Source organism: Trachypithecus francoisi, unplaced genomic scaffold (assembly GCF_009764315.1).
Source record: "Trachypithecus francoisi isolate TF-2019V2 unplaced genomic scaffold, Tfra_2.0 Contig00031, whole genome shotgun sequence".
Lineage (NCBI taxonomy): Eukaryota > Metazoa > Chordata > Mammalia > Primates > Cercopithecidae > Trachypithecus > Trachypithecus francoisi.
The window spans coordinates 549386-571964 of NW_022680464.1; the positions used below are offsets into that span (position 1 = coordinate 549386).

Consider the following 22579-nt stretch of genomic DNA (forward strand, 5'->3'; position numbering starts at 1 on the left):
GTGAAATTATTTGAATCTAATGTCTTTTGAACATTTTTCTTACCACGCCTTAAGATTAAAAAAAAAAAACCCCTTAGTTTGGCAACTTTTGCTCTTGGTTAAGCCAGTTTGGATTTAACATTGACAGGACCAGCTAACTTCCTACCACTTAAGATAATAGCTTGTGGTCCTGACTGATGTAAAAATATTTAACAACTGTTGAAAAATAGTCATCAATGAATTTTAAAGGTCACAGTCATATAAAACAATATAACACTTTAACTTTTTATTTACTGAATTTGGGAGAAGGGAATAGTGTTCCAGAAACTGGGATCACTCAGGTGCTCAGGGAAGCATATGATTAGCCGCTGATACAAAGGCCCAATATTGGAAGAACTGTTAATGCAGTTCCGTAGAGACAGTGAGTGAATTATTAGCCTGGTTGAGAGATTAAAATGTGTTGATATTATATTATACATGTAAATTAAATGCTCTCAATCTCCCTCTGCACTGTTATTTTTGCATGGAAGGATTGTTACTTCACAGAACCAATGCTTTTTTTCCATTTTTTTTTAAGTGATTGAGTTTCTTTTTCTGAACCCTGAGATATTTTTACACATTTCATTAATTAAAGTATCAGAGACACATATTGAGAACCTACTACATGTCACACACTATCCTAGGCACTGTAGACAGAAAAATAATAAGTTTGTGTCTTTATTTAAATTTAGTTGACTGCCCCCCACCTAGTGAGTCTCCTCACACACCACGTCATGTGATATAAGCATCTGGGAGGTCTTTTTTGCCTTCTAAAAATATATAGATGGTTTGACATACGTATATAAGAATAAAAATTCACCACTTTATGTTTTGTGTGTAAGTGTGTGCTGCGAAGAGCTCCTTTATTGGGGTGATGGATCCAGTGGCTCCAAAGTGAAGAGCTGATTTACTGCTGTGAAGAGTTTGAGGCTTTGAATTTCAAGCCCTGGTTCTGTGTCCTTGGGCACCTGTGCGTGAATCCTTGCCGCGAGGCTTGGCCAAGTTAAGGCCCCAGGCACTTTGGCATCCGGGCCAGGGATGGCCTCCATGCCCCACAAGGTGAAGCGGCTGAAGCTGGTAGCGGTTCAGCTGAAGCGGTGGAAGCCCCGCTCTAGGGGCTCCTTTTCTTGGTAGTCATTCCCGGAACCCCGCCAGGGGTCTGGCTTACCCAACGACACCTCCTCCTCTTCAGTCACCATCACGGATCCTGCAAGGCTGGGCGGCACCGCCACCTCCTCGCCCCATAGACTGCAGCCCCGAAACAACACTTAGAGTCCCTCGGGGCCCTGGCGTATGACTGGCGAGAAGAAGCGCCGCACAGTGGAGGGCAGTCCCCCGCGACCTCGCAGGGTATCAGGTGCAATGGGGCGGGGGCGGCGTCCTGCTGTGTGACTGGGCGCAAGTAGACGCGGTACCTCTTGATAGCCGCCTCGTCGCCGCTCTCCATCCTCGCTCCTATGCGACACGACTTTATCCCTCTTAAAGTGGACGACTTAGTAGTACCGGGGAACGAAGGAAACAAGAGTTAACCATAGCAATAACATTTTGTTTTTGAAACCCATCTTGCAACTGCCTGACTGCAAAATGTACTTACAGATTCTGCAGACAAAAATTGCTGCCACTTAGTAAAAGATTTTATGGTGAAAACTGACTTTTCCCCCAAACCCCTGATACAAGGACTGTTGCATAGAAATCCATGAACTCTTAAGATAACCCTTCACTACCAATTAAGATAACAGGTTGTTTAAGCAACCTAATGAGTACCAACTTTCTCTTGTTCCCTTTAAAAACTGTCTCTCAAAATAGCCGGTCACGATACAATGTCAGATGCTTCTGGAATCTGTTTCTCGATTTCCAATCCTAAGACTGCCAACAAACTCCTTATTTGTACTTCAGTTTCTGTGACTCTTTGGTTCACGATGTTGTGCAGGCATCATCTCTCTCTAGTTCCAGAGCACATTTTATCATTCCTCAAAAGAAACCATGCATCCACCAGCAGTAACTCTCCACAACCTCTTTCATCCAGTCCTTAGCAACCATTAATCTGGTTTTGGTCTCTATTTATTTGCTTTACCTGAACATTTCATATACGTGGGATCATTCTGTATCTGGCCTCTTGCATCTGACTTTTTCACACAGTGTAACGTTTTCAAGATTCACTCATGTGGTGCCTTGTGTCAGTTTTTGCTATTTTCACATCAGATTTTGAATGGGTATGTTTTTTCTCATCTTTTAAGTGATTTCCAATTGTAGAAAATCTGTTTGTGTGTGTGACTGCAATTTAACCATTTTATTTGCTATTAAGATACACGTTTTAACTTGAGTCAAACAACTATATTTCCACTTTGTATAATGAATACTAAAGTTTGTATCTTAAATGCTAAACTGTATTAGATGACTAGGATACAAATTACAGTTTTCACATTATCTTTTGAAGGAATATAGTTAATTTTTTTAAGTTTCTGATATTATTTCATTATAACATTTACTGAACAAACCAACCACATTTGGTTATATGAACTCTTTTCATATTTTACAAGATTTTAATTTTATTATCTTAGGAATTTTGGCATCACTCAGTCTTGCTGAGAGTTTATTTTTATTAATAGGTTCTGTGTACTATGCAACCTGTAGTTGTTACTCCCATTTTGCAAATATGGCATTAAAATATAATGATGAGTGGGGAGACTTTCCTCCCATTTTATTTCATCAAAGAAATCTTGTCATTTCTCATCAGACTTTAAGATTTATTGAGGAGAGTTATTCACTTATTTAGTTTGGTAAATTGTGACCTTTAAATTTTGAAGGAGGTTGAACTAAAATGTAAATATGATAAACTGATGACTGTAATTTATTAGTTGTGAATAGAAATTTAATTTAGACTTGTAAAATATTGTTTTTTAAATTGGTAATTGGGTGATAGTGAAGAAAATGCCTTCAAAAGTATTCCACTATACAATCTGCAAAGAAAAGAATTGTGTCCTCTTTTTAGTGTATCTTAAAACTGTTTTGAGTTCTTAGCATTTTGGGATTCTCTAGAGCCATCTTGTGCCTCTGGAGAATCTCAAAATGAAACAATTTCTTTTTTAAAAGTCAAATGTTAGCCATCCTAGAAGTTGGACATGAAATACTTGTGGCCAGGCGCAGAGGCTCACGCTGGTAATCCCAGCACTTTGGGGGTGCCGAGGTGGGCAGAACACGAGGTGGGGAAATCGAGACCATCCTGGCCAACACGTGAAACCCTGTTGCCACTAAAAATACAAAACACGGCCAGGCGCGGTGGCTCAAGCCTGTAATCCCAGCACTTTGGGAGGCCGAGACGGGCGGATCACGAGGTCAGGAGATCGAGACCATCCTGGCTAACATGGTGAAATCCCGTCTCTACTAAAAATACAAAAAACTAGCCGGGTGAGGTGGCGGGCGCCTGTAGTCCCAGCTACTCGGGAGGCTGAGGCAGGAGAATGACGTGAACCCGGGGGGCGGAGCTTGCAGTGAGCTGAGATCCGGCCACTGCGCTCCAGCCTGGGCGACAGAGCAAGACTCTGTCTCAAAAAAACAAACAAACAACAACAACAACAAAAAGCATTAGCTTAGCGTGGTGGCGGGCGCCTGTGGTCCCAGCCACTCTGGAGGCTGAGGCAGGAGAATGGCGAGAACATGGGAGGCGGAGCTTGCAGTGAGCCAAGATCAGGCCACTGCACTCCAGCCTAGGCGACAGAGCGAAACTCCATCTAAAAACAAAACAAAAACTTGTAAGTATATGTTAATATTCTGATACTTAATGCCTGCGAAAAATGTGTATAGAAATTCTATACACATTTACTCTTTAAATAGAAGTGAAGAAAAAGCGATAATGATTACTATAAATTCAATATGCAGTTATGTATGTATGTGGTTAACACAATTAGGTTCTCATTAAGCTTTGTTTTTTAAAGGTAACATGCACATATATTGATAATGATAAACAATTCATATAGCTTTTTCTGTTCTCTCAACTGGCGTAAAAGGTCAGTGAAAAAATTGGTGATTAAGTCAAATTTGCATTTTTCAGGAGAGTAGTAGAGCCTTCAGGGCGGCCGATCAGCAGGGCAAGTAGTCAATGTTACTGAATTACCGTGTTTTGCTTGAGAATGAATACATTGTCAGGGCACTAGGGGGTTAGCTGGTTGGGCGGAGTTGAGAGGGGTGTTGGGGGCGGAGAAATGAAAGTTTCATTACAAAAGTTAAGGTAACAAAGAATCTGGTAGAAGTAAGTTTTGGATAGTTAATTAAGTTTCCAAATCTGACACCTTTCAGTTTTGTCGCACCCTCCTTGTTTTTGACAATGCAATCATATGCTTCTGCTATGTTAAGCGTATTTAACACTGATGATTACAGTCCAGCTGCGCAACAGAATGTTCCTGCTCTCCGGAGAAGCTCTTCCTTCATTTGCACTGAAAGCTGTAGCTCTAAGTATCGGTGTGAAGCAGGAGAAAACAGTAAAGGCAGCGTCCAGGATAGAGTGAAGCGACCCATGAACGCATTCATTGTGTGGTCTCGCGATCAGAGGCGCAAGATGGCTCTAGAGAATCCCAAAATGCGAAACTCAGAGATCAGCAAGCAGCTGGGATACCAGTGGAAAACGCTTACCGAAGCCGATAAATGGCCATTCTTCCAGGAGGCACAGAAACTGCAGGCCATGCATAGAGAGAAATACCCGAATTATAAGTATCGACCTCGTCGGAAGGCGAAGATGCTGCAAAACAGTTGCAGTTTGCTTCCAGCAGATCCTTCTTCGGTACTCTGCAGAGAAATGGAACTGGACAACAGATTGTACAGGGATAACTGTACCAAAGCCACACACTCAAGAATGCAGCTAGGCCACTTACCGCCCATCAACACAGCCAGCTCACCGCAGCAACGGGACCGCTATAGCCACTCGACAAAGATGTAGGACAATCGGGTAACACTGGCTACAAAGACCTATGTAGATGCTCGTTTTTACGGTAACTTACAGCCCTCACTTTCTTATGTTAGTTTCAATATTGTTTTCTTTTCTCTGACTAATAAAGGTCTTATTCATTTTGGTTTTACTGGTATTTCATTTTAAACTTAATTTCAAGACAAGTTGTGTCAACACGATTAACTTGCAAAGAAATAAAACATCCAGAAGTGATCCCGCCTATGTTTGTGGCTGTTTAGCAGAGTACTAACTTGATACAAAGAGACACTGCGGTTTATTTTAAATACTCTAATGAGAAACACATTTGAAAATTGTACAAAAAGAAATCACACTTCTATATGCAGCATGTTAAGCAGTCCTTTCTAGACTATGTATTCATTGGTCTTTCAGTTACTTTGCACGTCTCTGTAAATTGCAGGTAACTAAGGAATGGATATGTAAGCAGGGTCAAACTTATTTCTTTCTCTCCCCTTCACGCTGTGGAAACACCAATTGTGCCTCCACTTGCAATTCAGTTCCTTTACTCCACATAAATCCAAACGTTTGACATTCCTTTCAACTAGTTATAAAATGTCTCTGCTAAAACAAAATCTTTAACTCCTTGTCATTTTTATATCTCTATGAAATTCATCGTTTTGCCTTTCTTCTGAAAAGCCTTAAAATGGCAATCTACTTGTTTCCATGACCTATTAGATTTTAAGCCTGTGGAATGGAAAATACAGATGGAATGTTGAGAATACTGACTACCCAGATTATGGAGATGGAAGGACAGCGGCTGGTGACCCAACTGGTTTAATTTGATAGGATTTAAATAAAAATTTAATGCCAAGACTTCATAAAATTTGCAGATAAGCTAAAACAGAAAACTAGAAGTTTGGCAATAACTGTAAACTACATTTTGAAGCATAAATTACAAAGAAATTTTCCACAATAAAAATAAATCAAAAGTTAAAATTAATGGTATGTATCAAAGTCAACTTTCCAATATTCCAAAACTTTTCAGACACACTACCTTAAATAATAAAACTCAGACACTGAAAGAGTGTATATTAGAGATGGATATCATGTTTCTCAAAGTTCAGGGTTTAAAAAAAGCTGTTAACTTCATAAATTACTTTATTCCAGAGACAATACTACTTAATCTGAACTTTATGCCAAATGAGAACGGTATATTGCCTGTTACGTTTTAAACACTGACTCAAAGCTACTTTGTAATATTTAAAACCACTCTTTTCACTTTCCCAAAAATCACACCCATTCTGATCTTCATTACCATACATTAATTTTCCTTTTCTGGAACTTCTGACACACATTCTCTGCTTGACCAAACTTTAGTCAGGTTTCTGAACCTTCTCCTAGGCTTGCCTGTGCACTTCCTTGCCAAACACAGTTTTGGGAAAGAAATCTGCTAAGCCAGGTTAGCAAGTCTGTACCCCCACCCCATATCTGATCACCCTCAACACTTAATCAGCCTCGATATCTGATCAGGTTCCTCATCCTCCACTACCCTCTAGGTGACATCTGATCAGCCTAGCCTGTCTTCAGCAAGAATCTGCCTTATCTGTGATGTCTTCTCTTAGTGATTCTCCATCCATTGACCCTACTCCCTGTTCCTTGACTATAAATCCCCACCTGCCCAGATGTATTTGGAGCTAAGGCCAATCTCTCCCCGAGTGCAAGACCTCATTGCTGTGCTGAAGGTCCTGAATAGTCTTTCTTACCAAGTTTGAACAAGTATCACCAAATACTCTTTTTCTTTAACAATGTGCATAAACATAAGTATAAAATATATGTAGAGCTTCTTTTGCTTAACAAATTTTGGCAGTTTTCAGATTATTAAAAATTATGTCTTCATGCATGTATACATTGTGGAATGACTAAATCAAGCAATGTATCTACTACTTCATATACTTCCCTTTCTTTTTGCACTAGGAACATTTAAATTGTACTCTGTTAGCAATTTTCAAGCATTCAGTACATTCTTGTTACCTATATTCACCATGCTCTACAATAGATCTCAACTAATTGCTTCTATCTAGATGAAATACTGTAATTTTTGAATAACAATACTAATCTCTCCACCTAACCCTACTAGAGGGTAGCCACCATTCTACTCCCAAAAATATGAAATACTTCATATTTGAATATCGTCCTGGCACATGAGCAGTGCTGATCTCTATATCATTCTAATTTTAGTATATGTGCTGCGCAAACAAGAATTTTTAAGAAAAAAATGCTGTGCATAATTCATTCTATTTTTGTTGGACAAATGAATGGATAGTTTCTGGTTTCAGCTATTACAAATATTGCTTTTTTTTATACATTCTTATACATGTACTATGGAGAACATTTATAAGAATTTATGTGAAGCACACTCCCAGGAGAGGAATTGATACTTTATGTATGGTTATTTAGGAATTACTGAAATGAAGCATTTTTGTATTTTTGTGATGATTAACAAACATGAATAAACAAATTCTAACTGTAAGTATCAAGTGTGCTTTGGCTGCCAAAGGATGTTTGCTGTATTTTAAAATGTTGACACTTAAAATATATTAAGAGGGAGCTTGGTACTGAATAAAGAACATGGGCTCTAGAAGGTAAACCCTTCAGCTTTGGCTACCTGGAGTGCCACTTACAGGCTTGAGCTTCAACAATGTACTTTCCCTGTCTGAGTCTCAGTTTTTTCAATTCTATAATAATTTTGTTAGTGAAATGCTATTATTAATAAAATCAACTCATGAAGAAATGTGAATTAAGGTACACAAGCATTAAATGTGAGTCTATATAAGAAATACTTAGAACAGGCTGGGTGCAGTGGCTCACACCAGTAATCCCAGCACTTTGGGAGGCCAAAGCAGGAGGATCACGAGGTCAGGACATCCAGACCATCCTGGCTAACACGGTGAAACCCTATCTCTACTAAAAATACAAAAAATTAGCTGGCCTAGTGGTGGGCGTCTGTAGTCCCAGCTACTGGGAGGCTGAGGCAGGAGAATAGCGTGAACCTGGGAGGTGGAGCTTGCAGTGAGCCAAGATCATGCCAGTGCACTCCAGCCTGGGCAATAGAGAGAGACTCAGTCTCAAAAAAAAAAGTAAATAAATACTTAAAACAGACATCAGCATTAATAAAGGATTAACTAAATATTTGCTATTATTAACTTGAAAGTAATTGCTCCATCTAAAAAATATCTTAGTAAAAGAGTAATGTAGATATTCATGATTGATTAGATATTGTTTCCATTAGTCATTGAACTAGGTAATGTTTTCCCTAATACTGTGAAATGTCACAATTTTACTGCCGCGAAATACATAAATTTTCCATATTTGTTCCAAATCTGTTCCATACAGATTTTTTTCTACAAATTAGAAACAAAGGGTAGTTATCAGAATTCTAGTATTTCAAGAAATTTAATTAATATTTTATTTCATATTGGACTATGTAATAATGTCAAGAATAAAAAATCTTCATGAGATATTGTGCACAGATTTTTATTTATAGATGCATGAACTTTGGCAAATGCATATGCCTGAGTAACTGTCACCCCAAATAGGTGACAAGCTATTTACATAATTCCTTCAACCCTTAATATTGGCTGTGCCCTTTTGCAATTCCTCTGTCAATTGTATGATTTCTATCCATGCAATTAAGAGGTCAATTTTTTTTTTTTTCGAGGTAGAGTCTTGCTCTGTCACCCAGGCTGGAGTGCAGTGGTGCAATCTCAGCTCACTGCAAGCTCCGCTTCCCAGGTTCACGCCATTCTCCTGCCTCAGCCTCCCAAATAGCTGGGACTATAGGCGCCTGCCACCACGCCCAGCTAATTTTTTTGTATTTTAGTAGAGACAGGGATTCACCGTGTTAACCAGGATGGTCTCGATATCCTGATCTCATGATCCACCCACCTCAGCCTCCCAAAGTCCTGGGTTACAGGCGTGAGCCACTGCTCCCGGCCGAGATCAAGGCTTTATATGAACAGAGCTGTATTCTGGAGAGTGTCTGGCTTCTTTCTTTCAGGTTGAAATTTGCATGAAATTACCTCAGTTTATGTACACCGTTGTTGGTGAACTCTGGGCTGTTTTGAGCTTGAGGCTTTTATTAATAAAGCTGCTGTCAACAGTTGAGCTCAAGTCTCTAAGTGGACATCTGTTTTCAGTGTACCTGGGCCAACACCTATGAGTGAAATTTTCAGTCATGGGGTAGCTGTACAGTTAATTTTGCGTGTACCTTTCCAAGATTTTTCTAGGGTTTTGTGCTGTTTCACACTGCCACAGCAATGTCTGAGCTTTCCATTGCTATGCATGCTCACCAAAATTTGGAATTATTAGTGACTTAAATTTTAACCACAGAATGAAGGTATGTAGTAAAATAATTAAAGTTGTTATAAAAATATACTGATTTCTGCTGGAACAAGTTACCCTTCATTACTTTTCTTCCTCAGAATTTCTAAGTTACAATCAGTCTTCTAAATTTGAATATGCTGATGTTTCTTAAAATCTCTTTGTTGTTTTCAAATGACTAGAAAGTTCTGCTGATTTTTCAACTGAGATCACAAAGTTGGTAGATTACAGTAGGAATTAACAGAACGACAAATACATTTAGCAAAAACACCACCAAAAATGAGTTCTGGATTGCTGTTTGTTAGAGTTTAATAGTGTTCTTCATATTTGTCCAGAAAATTTTTGAAATCTAAAATATATGTAATTTGCATTTTCCTTGTTGCCAAGTAAGAAAGTAATCCTTCCTCCTATTTTCATTAGAGCACTACCTTTAGAAAACTAATGTTTTCCCCTCTGTTTTTTGAGGTATATATAAATCTTTTTTGTTTTGTTTTGAGACGGAGTCTTGCTCTGTCGCCCAAGCTGGAGTGCAGTGGCCAGATCTCAGCTCACTGCAAGCTCCGCCTCCCGGGTTCACGCCATTCTCCTGCCTCAGCCTCCCGAGTAGCTGGGACTACAGGCGCCCGCCACCTCACCCGGCTAGTTTTTTGTATTTTTTAGTAGAGACAGGGTTTCACCATGTTAGCCAGGATGGTCTCGATCCCCTGACCTTGTGATCCGCCCGCCTAGGCCTCCGAAAGTGCTGGGATTACAGGCTTGAGCCACCGCGCCCGGCCTATAAATCTTTTTAACAACTAACTAAGCTTAATGGAAGGATGGCACCCCAACAGGTCTTTCTTAATGGCCTTGAGCCTTCTCTTTGAAATGTAAGGAGTGTTCCCAAGTCTCCTTGTCTTTCCTGAGCAAATTGAGGGTCAGGCTGCATTTTTTGTGGCCCAATAATAGGACACAGATGAACGGAGGAGGAAGAAGGTTTTTATTTCTGTAAGTGGTTACAGGGAGAAGTCATGTAGACAATATTACCAGACCCACTCAAAATGACAAAGTTTTCCAGAACTTATATACCTTCTAAGCTATATGTCTATGTGTAAGTGCACATTTTATCTAACGACATAAGTGATTAAATTTTTTAATCTATAACTAAGTTGTGAGTCCTGAGGACCTTCCTCTGGAGCCTCAGTAAATTGACTTCATCAAAGTGGGTTCAGCTGCTGGGGTGATTACCCTTATGTTGTCTCCTGCTAAGTCACAGAGGTTTGTGGAGTTCCTTCAAAGCCCCAATAAGCTTGTTTGTGGAGGCCTGGGGAGTTTCTGCAGACCCCCAGTAAAACTTGTGTAATCCTATATGGGTCCTGTCAAGAATTCCTTCATTATTTTATCATCCTTTGAGGCCCAGGGAAGGCCTGGGAAAAACTCTTGGTGGGCTTTTGTTGCATTCCAGCCATTGTATAAGGGCGCTGGCTTTTAATATTTAACCAGTCAGTCAATACCGAAACAGGTGTTGTGGGGGCCTGTGTTAGTGGGACCTAGCCTGCCACACTCCCGCTTCTCAGTTTCCAAGTGCTCTCACTCACACACTGTGAAAGGAACATAAATCTTGGGGCCCCTCTAGTCACTAAGCTGAAGGGAAAAGTCCAGCTGAGAACTGCTTAGGGCCGACCTGCCTCCCATTCTTTCAAAGTCACCCTTGCTCACTGAGGCAACTGCGTATCTGATCGCCTCCTTTGGAAAGGCTAATCAGAAACTCAAAAGAAGGCAACTGTTTGTCTCTCACCTGTTCATGACCTGGAAACCCCCTCCCTGATTCCAGTCTTCCTGCCTTTGCTTCAACTTGTTCCATCTTTCCAGACTGAACCAATATACTTCTTTTTTTTTGAGACGGAGTCTCGCTCTGTCACCCAGGCTGGAGTGCAGTGGCATTATCTCGGCTCACTGCAACCTCTGTCTCCCGGGTTCATGCCTTTCTCGCTGCCTCAGCCTCCTGAGTACCGGGACTACAGGCGCCTGCCCATGCCCAGCTAATTTTTGTATTTTTAGTAGTGACGGGATTTCACCATGTTAGCCAGGATGGTCTCGATCTCCGACCTCGTGATCCTCCCGCCTCGGCCTCCCAAAGTGCTGGGATTACAGGCATGAGCCACCACGCCCTGCCTCTAGGTGATTTTTTAAAAACCACTTTAACTACAGGCTGGGCATAATGTCTCATGCCTATAATCCCAGCACTTTGGGAGGCTGAGGCATGAGGATCACTTGAGGCCAGGAGTTTGAGACCAGACTGCACAACATAGCGAGAACTTATCTCTACAAAAAATATAAATAAATAAGCAATAACTGGGTATGACGATGCATGCTTATCATCCAAGCTGCTTGGGAGGCTGAGGTGGGAGGATCACTTGAGCCAAGGAGTTCGAGGCTACAGTGAGTCATGATCATGTCACTGCACTCCAGCCTGGGCAACACAGCAAGACCCCACCTCTAAAAGAAAAAAAAACTTTATCAGACAAGTGCGTGTGTGTGTGCGTTCATAATCAAGCTATAGTTTTCTTTGGTGCATGTTAAAATGGACATCAATGTTGTCTTCCTTTGGTTACCTTTCCTCTGTCTTTTTAAACTGCTTGTGATATTTTTGAGAGGTATTCCTACTGGTGCTAGAGACCCACTTCATTCATATCAGCGCACCATCGCCCATGTCCCACGATGATGTCACTGGTGAGCATTTCATGTTCTTTCTTCTCTTATGAACAATGGTGCCACCAGCTTTCCCAGCTTTCCCAGCTTTCCCTCATGCCCACGTGGTTGTGCTGTTGCTGTGTGTGCACCGCAAGCAGAATCAGAAGGGAGATGTGCTCATATTCGGACGTCCCTGAAGGTCTCTTCAGGACTTTGACGGGGTTATAATCCCACCAGCAATTGGTCAGCTCTTGGGCTGCCTCAAATTGCCATTGCCACACCTTTAATTGACCTATTTTTTTTTTGAAATGGAGTTTTGTTCTGTCGCCCAGGCTGGAGTGCAATGAATGGCACGATCTCAGCTCACTGCAACCTCCGCCTCCTGGGTCCAAGCGATTCTCCTGCCTCAGCCTCCTGAGCAGCTGGGACTACAAGCACCTGCCACCACACCCAGCTAACTTTCGTATTTTTGGTAGAGACAGGGTTTCACTATATTGGCCACTCTGGTCTCAAACTCCTGACCTTGTGATCCACCCACCTCAGCCTCCCAAAGTGCTGAGATTACATGCGTGAGCCACCTTGCCTAGCCTAATTGACCCTTTTTTTTTTTTTTTTTTTTTTTTACAAAAGAAAAGCCCAATTGTTTAAATTGATTTAAATTTAAACAGTGGCTTAAATTGACTTTCAATGAATATGTGTGACCCTGAGCATTTCTTACACACATCAGCTGGTCAATTGTGCAATTCCCTGTTGGAATTTTTCTTTTCAGTAAATGGAATGATCATATCCCTCTTCTTTCAGTCGCCTTATAGTCTCTCTCCTCCATTTTCTTTTTCTTTTCTTTTTTTTTTCTTTGCCATCCGTCTGTTTTGGTAGGAGCTATCTATACACAGTTTGTGCTCTATAACCAGAATTTCTGCATCTATAGATCCAACTAGTCTTGTATTGAAAATACTTCGGCTGGGCGCAGTGGCTCACGCCTGTAATCCCAGCACTTTGGGAGGCTGAGGCTGGCGGATCACGAGGTCAGGAGATCGAGACCATCCTGGCTAACACGGTGAAACCCTGTCTCTACTAAAAATACAAAAAAAAATTAGCCGGGCGTGGTGGTGGGTGCCTGTAGCCCCAATTACTTGGGAGACTGAGCCAGGAGAATGGCGTGAACCCAGGAGGCAGAGGTTGCAGTGAGCCGAAATCGCGCCACTGCACTCCAGCCTGGGCGACAGAGCAAGACTCCGTCTCAAAAAAAAAAAAGAAAGAAAATATTTCAAAAAATAAAATATAGCAATCCAATAAAAAGTAATACAAATAAAAAATAATATAGTATGACAACTATTTGCATAGCATTTACACCGTATCAGGAGTTATGAGTAACCTAGAGATAATTTAAAGTAGTGGCCGGGCGCGGTGGCTCAAGCCTGTAATCCCAGCACTTTGGGAGGCCGAGACGGGCGGATCACGAGGTCAGGAGATCGAGACCATCCTGGCTAACATGGTGAAACCCCGTCTCTACTAAAAATACAAAAAACTAGCCAGGCGAGGTGGCGGGCGCCTGTAGTCCCAGCTACTCGGGAGGCTGAGGCAGGAGAATGGCGTGAACCCGGGAGGCAGAGCTTGCAGTGAGCTGCGATCCTGCCACTGCACTCCAGCCCGGGTGACAGAGCGAGACTCAGTCTCAAAAAAAAAAAAAAAAAAAAGATAATTTAAAGTATACCAGAGGCTGGACCCTGTGGCTCATCCCTGTAATCTCAGCACTTTGGGAGGCCAAGGTGGACAGATTACGTGAGGGCAGGAGTTCGAAACCAGCCTGGACAACGTGGTTAAAACCCGTCTCTACTAAAAATACAAAAATTAGCTGGGAATGGTGGCGCATACCTGTAATCCCAGCTACTTGGGAGGCTGAGTCAGGAGAATCTCTTGAACCCGGAAGGTGGAGGTTACAGTGAGCCAAGATCACACCACTGCACTCCAGCCTGGGCAACAGAGTGAGATTCTGTCTCCAAATAAATAAATAAATAAAAATATACAGGAACATATACTTGCATTATATGCAAATACTACACCATTTTATTCAGGAACTTCGGCAGCTGTGGATTTTGGTGTCTGCGGGGAAGAAGGGGTCTTAAAACTAATACCCCATGAATTCTGAAGGATGACTGCATTTTGCATATTAAACTTTCCCTGGTGATATGGGCAGTAAGGAGCCTCTTCCAGTTGACAGCTCATCTTTTGACATTTTTAGAGCCTGAAGTCAGAATATTATTATTATTATTATTATTATTATTATTATTAAAATGTAGGCACAGTCTAACCCATTTTTAAAGGTTATGCTTTTTTTTTTTTTTTTTGAGACGGAGTCTCACTCTGTAGCCTCAGCTGGAGAGCAATGGCAGGATCTCGGCTCACTGCAACCTCCGCCTCTCGAGCTCAAGTGATCCTTATGCCTCAGCCTCCTGAGTAGCTGAGACTACAGGCATGGTTATGTTTTTTGTATTTTATCTAAGAGAAACCTCCTAACCCCGAGGTTATAAGACATTTCCCTCTATTTCTCAAAAAAAAAAATTTTTTTTTTTCTTTTACATTCAGGTTTGTAATCCACCTGTAGTTCATTTTTAAGTATTACATGAGGCCGGGCATGGTGGTTCACACTTGTAATCCCAGCACTTTGGGAGACCGAGATGGGCAGATCACCTGAGGTCAGGAGTTCGAGACCAGCCTGGCCAACTTGGTGAAACCGCATCTCTACTAAAAATGCAAAAATTAGCCAGGCATGGTGGCACCTGCCTGTAGTCCCAGTTGAGGCACAAGAATTACTTGAACCCTGGAGGAGAAGTTTGCAGGGAGGTGAGATCACACCACTGCACTGTAGCCTGGGTGACAGAGCGAGACTCTGTCTCAAAAAAAAAAAAAAGAAGATTTGCATGAAGCTGAGATTTGATCACATATCATCCACAAGAACAGCCATTGCTTCAGTCCTGCCTATGTGAATTTGGTTTCTTCTCTCATTGTTTTATAACTGCGACCTGTCTCATATGCCAAGACACAATTTAGTCAGTCTGTTTCAAACCTTCTGAACCTATGCATTGCTCAGTTTCTCAGTCTCTGAGCTACGGTTTTCATTTCTTTTTTTTTTCTTTGGAGACAGGGTCTCGCTCTGTCACCCAGGCTGCAGTGCAGTGGCGTGATCATGGCTCACTGCAGCCTCAACCTCTCTTGGGCACAGGTGATCCTCCCACCTCAGCCTCCTGAGTAACTGGGACCACAGGTGCATACCATGTCCAGCTAATGTTTTTTTAAATTTTTTGTAAAGATGGGGTCTCACCATGTTGCCCAGGCTAGTCTCAAACTCCTGGGCTCAAGAAATCCGCCAGTCTCGGCCTCCCAAAGTGCTGGGATTACAGGTGTGAGCCACCACGCCCAGCTCCACATCTTATTTCTTAATAACATTTCCATCTACAGAGGTATTTCTGGGGAAATGCTTTTTAAAATCTCACATTTGGATCTTTAAATTTTCACTTTTAACTTAACCTGAGGTGCAGGTTGGGTCAAGATTCCATTATCATTCAGAGAATCATTCTTTTGGTGTGAAGAACCTCTATGTAGGCCTCAAAGTTGTTTGCATCTCGAAGGTTATTTTGTCTGCTTTTGCTAGCCCAACTTGGCTTTCTTTCTATCGCTATTTGCTTTGCGCATTTGTTTTTCCTAGCTATTTTCACCTTCCCTTTGGCATTTTGTTGCAAAGGCTTCTCTTGTAAATAGCATGAAACATTTAAAATTGCATCATCTAATCTCTGTCTTTTTACAGATTGATTAAATCATTGAACATCGAACATAACTAAGGATACACTATTCCTACTATTTTATTTTACTTTTCTTCTTTTTTAACTCCTTCCTTCCTAACTTCCATTTAGTATTCAGTTTTTAAATTTATTATTTTTTTTTTATTTTTGAGACAAAAGCCTGCCTCTGCCACCCAGGCTGAAGGACAGTGACGCAATCTCAGCTCACTGCAACCTCTACCTCCGGGGCTCAAGTGATCCTCCCACCTCAGCCTCCTGAGTGGCTGGGACTACAGGCGCTCACCACGATACTTGGCTAATTTTGGTATTTAATTTTATTCTTCATTTTTTTGTATTTAATTTTATTCTTCATTCTTCATTTTCCTATATTAGTTCAGGAGTTATATGTTCAATTTCTATTTTTAACAGGAACACTTAACCTTAAAATGTCAAAATCCAGCAACATCTAACTACTTTTACTCACTTCTTCCCTTTCTTATCCTCTCTGTGAAGGTAGCCTAATCTTTAGAAATTAAGTTTCACCTTGTTGTTAATACCAGTTATTATTTTTTTTAAACAGCTAACAATCACTTAGTTTTACCGGCTTGTTTCCAATGTTTTTGGCTGGCATTGCTGTTTGCATCCTGCTGTGCTATTCAGGGTGTGAATTTCTTCTTAAGGCAGAGCATCATTTGGAAGATTTTTCAGCAAGAATTGCAGAGCTCCTTGTTGGAAATATTTACGCTATCATCACTCTCCAACAGCAATTTAGCTGCATTTTCAATTCTTGCTTGATAGTGAACATTTCCTGAACAACCTATAAATGCCTGTCCATTGACTTCCTGATATCTCTCATGTCAGGAAGGCCATCAAGGAGTCTGCTGGAAGTCTGGGAGTTATTTCCTTTTCTTTTTTCTTTTCTTTCTTTCTTTCTTTTTTTTTTTTTGAGACGGAATCTCGCTCTGTCACCCAGGTTGGAGTGCAGTGGCATGATCTGCAACCTCCACCTCCACCTCCCGGGTTCAAGTGATTCTCCTGCCTCAGCCTCCCAAGTAGCTGGGATTCCAAGCATGTGCCATCATGCCCAGCTAATTTTTTTATATTTAGTAGAGATGGGTTTCACCATGTTGCCCAGGTTGATCTCGAACCCCTGACCTCAGGTGATCTGCCCACGTCAGCCTTTCAAAGCACTGGGATTACAAGTGTGAGCCACCATCCCTGGCCAAAGGTTACCTTTTTAATTGAAAATAAATAAATAAATAAATAAATTGAAGCAAAATTTACATATAATTAACCATTTAAAAGTGAACAATTCAGGGGCATTTAGAACATTCACAATGTTGTGCAGCCATCACCTCTGTGTACTTCCAGAGCACTTTTGTCCCCCCCCAAAAAAAACCTGGATTTTATCAAGCAGTCACTGTCCCTTTCCCCTCCAGCCCCTGGCAGTCGTGACACTGCTTCTGGTTCTAGGGATTCGCCTATTCTTGAAATTTCATCTTCATAAAAATATACACTATGTGATTATTTGTTTCTGGCGTTTTTCTCTTTGTAAAATGTTTTTGAGGCTCAACCACTTTGTATCAATTTTCAGTGCTTCATTCCTCTTCAAGCCTAAATAATATTCCTTTGTGTGGATGGACCACATTTTGTTTATTCATTTCTTCCACTGATGAACATGTGAGTTATTTCTGCCTTTTAGCTATAATGAATAGTGCTGCTGTGAACATCTGTGTACACATTTTTCTTGGAACCCTTGTTTTCAATTATTTTGAGTACATATCTAGGAGTGGAATTGCTGGTTCATAGAGTAATTCTATATTTAACTTTTTGAGAATCCACCAAAGCATTTGTTCACAGTGGCTGTACCATTTTAGACTCCCACCAGCAATGTACAAACATTGCAGTTTTGTCACATCCTTGTCAACACTAGTTATTTTCCATTTTAGATTTTAGCCATCTCAGTGAGTATGAAGTGGTGCTTCACTGTGGTTGTGATCTGCATTTCCCTAATCACCACATTTTGCTTTCAATATCTACTATCTGGTACAGTTTTTGCATCTTCTTCATACACCCCACAGTTCTATAAAACATCCTCAACTATCCCTCCATAAGCATCAGTTCAAGGACATTGCCTCAGTTTTTCCCAGCCAAAGAGTCACTCACCTGAGTTTGGCTTCTTGGTGGGTTCTGTGAACAAAGAGAGAAAATAAATGCAATATGCATTGAAGATTCATCAGAAGCACAAAGAAAGGCCATGAACACCCTGATGAAAGATGAAAAGGGAGTGACAAAGCAATACAAAGTAAATGGTATGGACACAAATTCCATGTTGTATTCAGAAAAAAAGCAAGAAAACACCCTTAAAATCCATTCAAAAACAATCCACCCTTGAGGCTGTGAGGATGCCCACAGGATGGCCAAAGTAGCTGAGAACATCCAAGACAAGTAAGTGAGCTACCTGCCCGTAGAGGCACCATAGAGCTGGACAGTGGAGAGCGGGGTAGGGGGAGGCAAAAGAAAAGATGGAGAAAGACTTTCAGCTTCTAGAATGATGGCTTTTCTCACTTTCTTTCATTCACTCATTTTTTCATTCAGCAAACATGTATTGCATGGATGTGGATATCAGGTCAGGAGTGCTCAGGGTGCAGCCTGTGACCACCCTGCTCAGTGAACCTGGGTGTGCAATGCGGGTGAGCAGACAGGGGCACGAGGAAGTTTGAGGAAGATGGCTCAAAGGAGGTGGAGTCGGCCATGGCTGGGAAAATTGGAGCTTCAGGGCTATGCAATGGCCAGACTTCTTCCAAACAGAGGAAACAATGTATTTGAAAGCATGGTTCACATAACAGCCTCGCATTGCCTTGGTAGGAGGAAGCTGGAACACAGGGGTATGTGTGTGGTGGGGGCATTCACTGGGGGTGCAGAGACTGCAAAAAGGAGAGTCTGAAGCTCCAAAGGGGACATACAGTTTCGCATGTCCTGTATTTTAATTGAAGGTTTCCCATCGCCTTTTCTCCTTCCTGCCACCTCCCTCTCCCTTCCTGCCCTCCCTTCTTCCTTCCTCCTCTCCTTCCTTCCTTCTCTTCTCTCTTCCTTCCCTCTCTCCTTTTCCCCCTTCTTCTTTTCTTCTTCCCCACCCTCCTTTCTTCCTTCCTCCCCTCCATCCTTTCTTTTCTCCCTCTCTCCTTCCTTCCCTCCATCCTTCCTTCTTTCTTTCTTCTCCTTCTTCTTCCTTTCTTCCCCCATCTGTCTTTCTTTCCTTCGCCTGCTCCTTTCTTCCTTTCTTCCCTTCCTCCTTCCTTCCTTCCCTCAGTCTTTTCCTATCTCATCTCCTTTCTTCTTCCTTCCTTCCCTCCATTGTTCCCTCTCTCCTTCCTTTTCTTCCCTCCTTCTTTCCATCCTTTTTTCCTCCCTCCCTCCCTCTTTTCCTCCCTCCTTTCATTGTTTCCTTCTCTTTCCTTGCTTCTCTTCCTTTTCCCTTCCTTTCTCCTCCCACCCTCCCTCCCTCTCTCCCATCCTTCCTTTCTCCATCTTCTTTTTAAAATGTAAAATTATAAAGATTTTTAAAAATAGTGATACACACACAGAGTTTCTTAAAGGCCAAGCAGTATAGACAGTGAAAAGTGAATACCCCACAGTCGCCATACAGGTGACTGCGGTTCCTGTGCACTGGGGCTCCCTTCCCATACGGAAGGGCTGTGGATGAACAGGCACATGCCTGCCCATTCATGGGGGGCTCTTGGTAGCAAAATGATGCATTCAAAGATGTGTTTGCAGGCACTGCAGTCTTCTAGGTGAGCAATGAAAAGGTAGTAGCAGGTGAGTGGAAAGGAAGTTTAGTTCTGTGATTTTTTAAAAATCAACATGAAACTCACGTATCATAAAATTTGACATTTTAAAGTGTACAATTCAATGGTGTTTCATATCTTCACAATACTGTACAATCACCACCTCTATCTGTTCCAGAACAGTTTCATCCCCCCAAAAGGAGACCCCATAACCTCGAGCAGTCCCTCCCATTTCTCCCCTCTTCCAGCCCAACAATCGCTAAGCCACTTTCTGTCTCTGAATTTGCCTATTCTGGATATTTCACATTAATGGGATCCTACACCCTGTGGCCTTTTGTGCCTGGCTTCTTTCACTGAGCACATTTTCAAGGCTCGTGTAGCAGGTATCAGAACCCCTCTTCCTTTTTACAGCCAAATAATGTTCTGTTGCATGGAGGGACCACATTGTGTTCATTCATTCATCTCCTGATGGACAGTTGTGCTGTTTCCACCTTTGGCTTATTGTGAAGATTGCTGCTGCCAACATGGGTACACAAATAGCTGTTTGAGTCCCTGCTCCCAATTCTCCTGGGTACCTGTCTAGGAGTGGAACTCCTGGATCACATGTCAGTGATCTTCCAGATCAGTAACATGTCTTGTTCTGTATCTGAGCCTACCAGCCAGCCCCTCCTTCACTATTGCACAGGGTTCTCTTGCAGCTATGCCTCATTCTTTGTCCAAACCAAATGCTGGTGTTACACACTCGGTCTGAATTTTGGAGAAAATCCCCCAATGCTTCCAAAGTGGTTGCAACCACACACCTGCCTCCAACTCCCACCCCTCAGTCTGCGTTGACAGGGTAGGATTCAACCTTCATCATTTCTAACTTGATGGGAGAAACGGCATCTTCATGTTGGGGTGGGTCATTACATTTTCCTCTTGCACTGACAACAATTTTGTATCTGCTTTGTAGGATCCTTATTAGCAAAAACATCACTGTGCACAGAAAACTGGGAGAGAGATGAGTTCCTACTGTCTTATTGTCGGCTTTTTAGGATCAGATCTGGTTATCATTCTCTCTTCCTCCAACAAACACCATTATGTAACTGTCCTGGTCGACCAGTTGTTCCCAATGCTAAAGCCCAATGGAGTCTTCCTCTGTGTACATAAAAGTTTATTTTTCTTTCAAAATAAATGTTTGAATCTCAATTAGACTGTCTGCCTCGAGCAGGACTTTCTGCAGGGCCCAGGATGCATATTTTCAGCATTCTGGTTAGTCAGAAACGTTCCAGCTGACCTTGAACTGATGAAACACAGAATGGGAAGATTCCAGGTCCTCAGTACCCTGGAGAAGAAAAACTCACAGCCCCATGAGTGAAAGTAACCAGAGAAGCTGATGAGAGAACAGAATGAAGTGTGCTCTGGGAAGAGAGATTGGAGGCCATGGATTCGGACCAGGGTGTAGGACAACGAGGGATATGAAATGAAGTGTAAGAAAAGCAGAAACTGGGCCAGGCATGCTGGTGCACGTCTATAATCCCAGCATTTTGAGAGGATTGCTTGAGCCCAGGAGTTCAAGACCAGCCTCGGCAACACAGTGAGAATCCATCTCTACAAAAAAAAAGAAAAGAAAAGAAAAGAAAAAAAATAGCTTGGCATGGGGGCACACACCTGTTGTTCCAGCTACTTGGGAGGCTGAGGTGGGAGGATCACTTGAGCCGGGAAGTTGAGGCTGTGTGGTAAGCTATGATTGCACCACTGCACTCCAGCCTGGGCAACAGAACGAGACTCCCATCTCAGTAAAATAAAGTAAAATAAAATAAAATAAAATAAATAAAATACTAGCATATTCCTAAACCACAGGTTTAGAAGCACAGACCTACCAAGAAATGAGTCTGAGACATTTAGAGAGTGTGTAAATGTTTGTCTCGAGGCGCTTATAATCTCCCACGAAGAACAGAGCTCTCAACACCAAGAAATTCCCAACACTGGCCCAATCCAACCCCAAAGTAACTATACAGCTGATGCTGTTCGATCCAAGCTGAAAAGAGTAGGCTCCCCTTGAAATATCAGCACTTACCGGGGTCATCAAGGGCGTCCGCCAAGTCAAAGTCTCTTTGACCTATTGGGAGCAAACAGGGCATAAGTCACCCCATGATAGAAAAGCTAGAATCCCCCTTGTTCCTCGCCTCAGGCTGCTCCCCTCGTCCTGCAAGCCTAGGGTCACCCAGAGCACTAAAACTAACCTGACTATGAGCTACGTGGGAGATGCAACCACCACCTCCACCTAGTCCCAGAACATACTCATTACCCAAAAGAAGACCTGTGTCCCCATTCAGCAGTCACTTCCCCTTCCACCTCCCCAGCCCCTGACAACCACTAATCCACTTTCTGTCTCCATGAATTGTCTGTTCTGCAAATTTCACATGAACAGAATCCTACAATATGTGGTATTTTGTGCCTTGCTTCTTTCACTGAGCATGATGCTCTTGAGTTGCGTTCACGTTGCAACTTGTGTCAGAGCTTCATTCCTGCTCATGGCCAGGAAACTTTGAAGGAAGCCTCTCTCCAAGCACATAGACTTCTCTCCTGGACTCTGGACTGTACCACTCACAGCTTAGGACTGGCATTTCCTGCCCCCCCTCCCCGCCCCACACAGAGTCTACGTTGAGAGGGGCTGCCCTAGAAGAAGGTGAAGCATAACAATGTGAGGATCCTGGATCCCTGAGAGACTATATGGAGCATAGGATACCTTTGCCACCTCACCTGGCTGCAACACAAAAAAGAGACAAACTTTTCATTCTTTGGGGGATGTTTGTTACAGCAGCTAGCCTATGCTGACAAATACAGGGTCAGGAAGCAACCTCTGTGGACAAGCTGAGGTGCCTACCTGATCCAAAAGCAGTTAACCTAATGAATGTGTCTGCAGCAGAGAGAAGAGAACATTCACATCTTTGTGACTCATCATTAAAAACACACTGCAGAATTTGTGAGGATGAAGAGTCCCTCTTGCTGACACATATGCACACCTTGCTCTTGTTCCTCCCTTGCCCCCTGCCAGTACT

At 42.1% G+C, this 22579-nt stretch overlaps 1 protein-coding gene and 2 pseudogenes across 2 annotated transcripts in view; 1 reads left to right on the forward strand and 2 right to left on the reverse strand.

Annotated features, from left to right (window-relative positions):
- Positions 1 to 250: 250 nt before the first annotated feature.
- LOC117083930 overlaps positions 251 to 22579 on the reverse strand; it is a 41337-nt pseudogene continuing 19008 nt past the window's right edge. The window contains exons 2-4 of the transcript XR_004437259.1: positions 21595 to 21636; positions 17914 to 17937; positions 251 to 1510 (exon numbers count right to left, since the gene is read on the reverse strand). The product of XR_004437259.1 is annotated as a ribonuclease H2 subunit C-like (transcript). The remainder of the gene's footprint in view (positions 1511 to 17913; positions 17938 to 21594; positions 21637 to 22579) is intronic.
- SRY (sex determining region Y) lies at positions 3720 to 5076 on the forward strand. The gene has a single exon (XM_033212289.1). It carries the CDS (start codon positions 4343 to 4345, stop codon positions 4949 to 4951), a length of 609 nt encoding a protein of 202 aa, XP_033068180.1. The 5' UTR covers positions 3720 to 4342; the 3' UTR covers positions 4952 to 5076.
- On the reverse strand, positions 7079 to 7176 carry LOC117084241 (annotated as a pseudogene).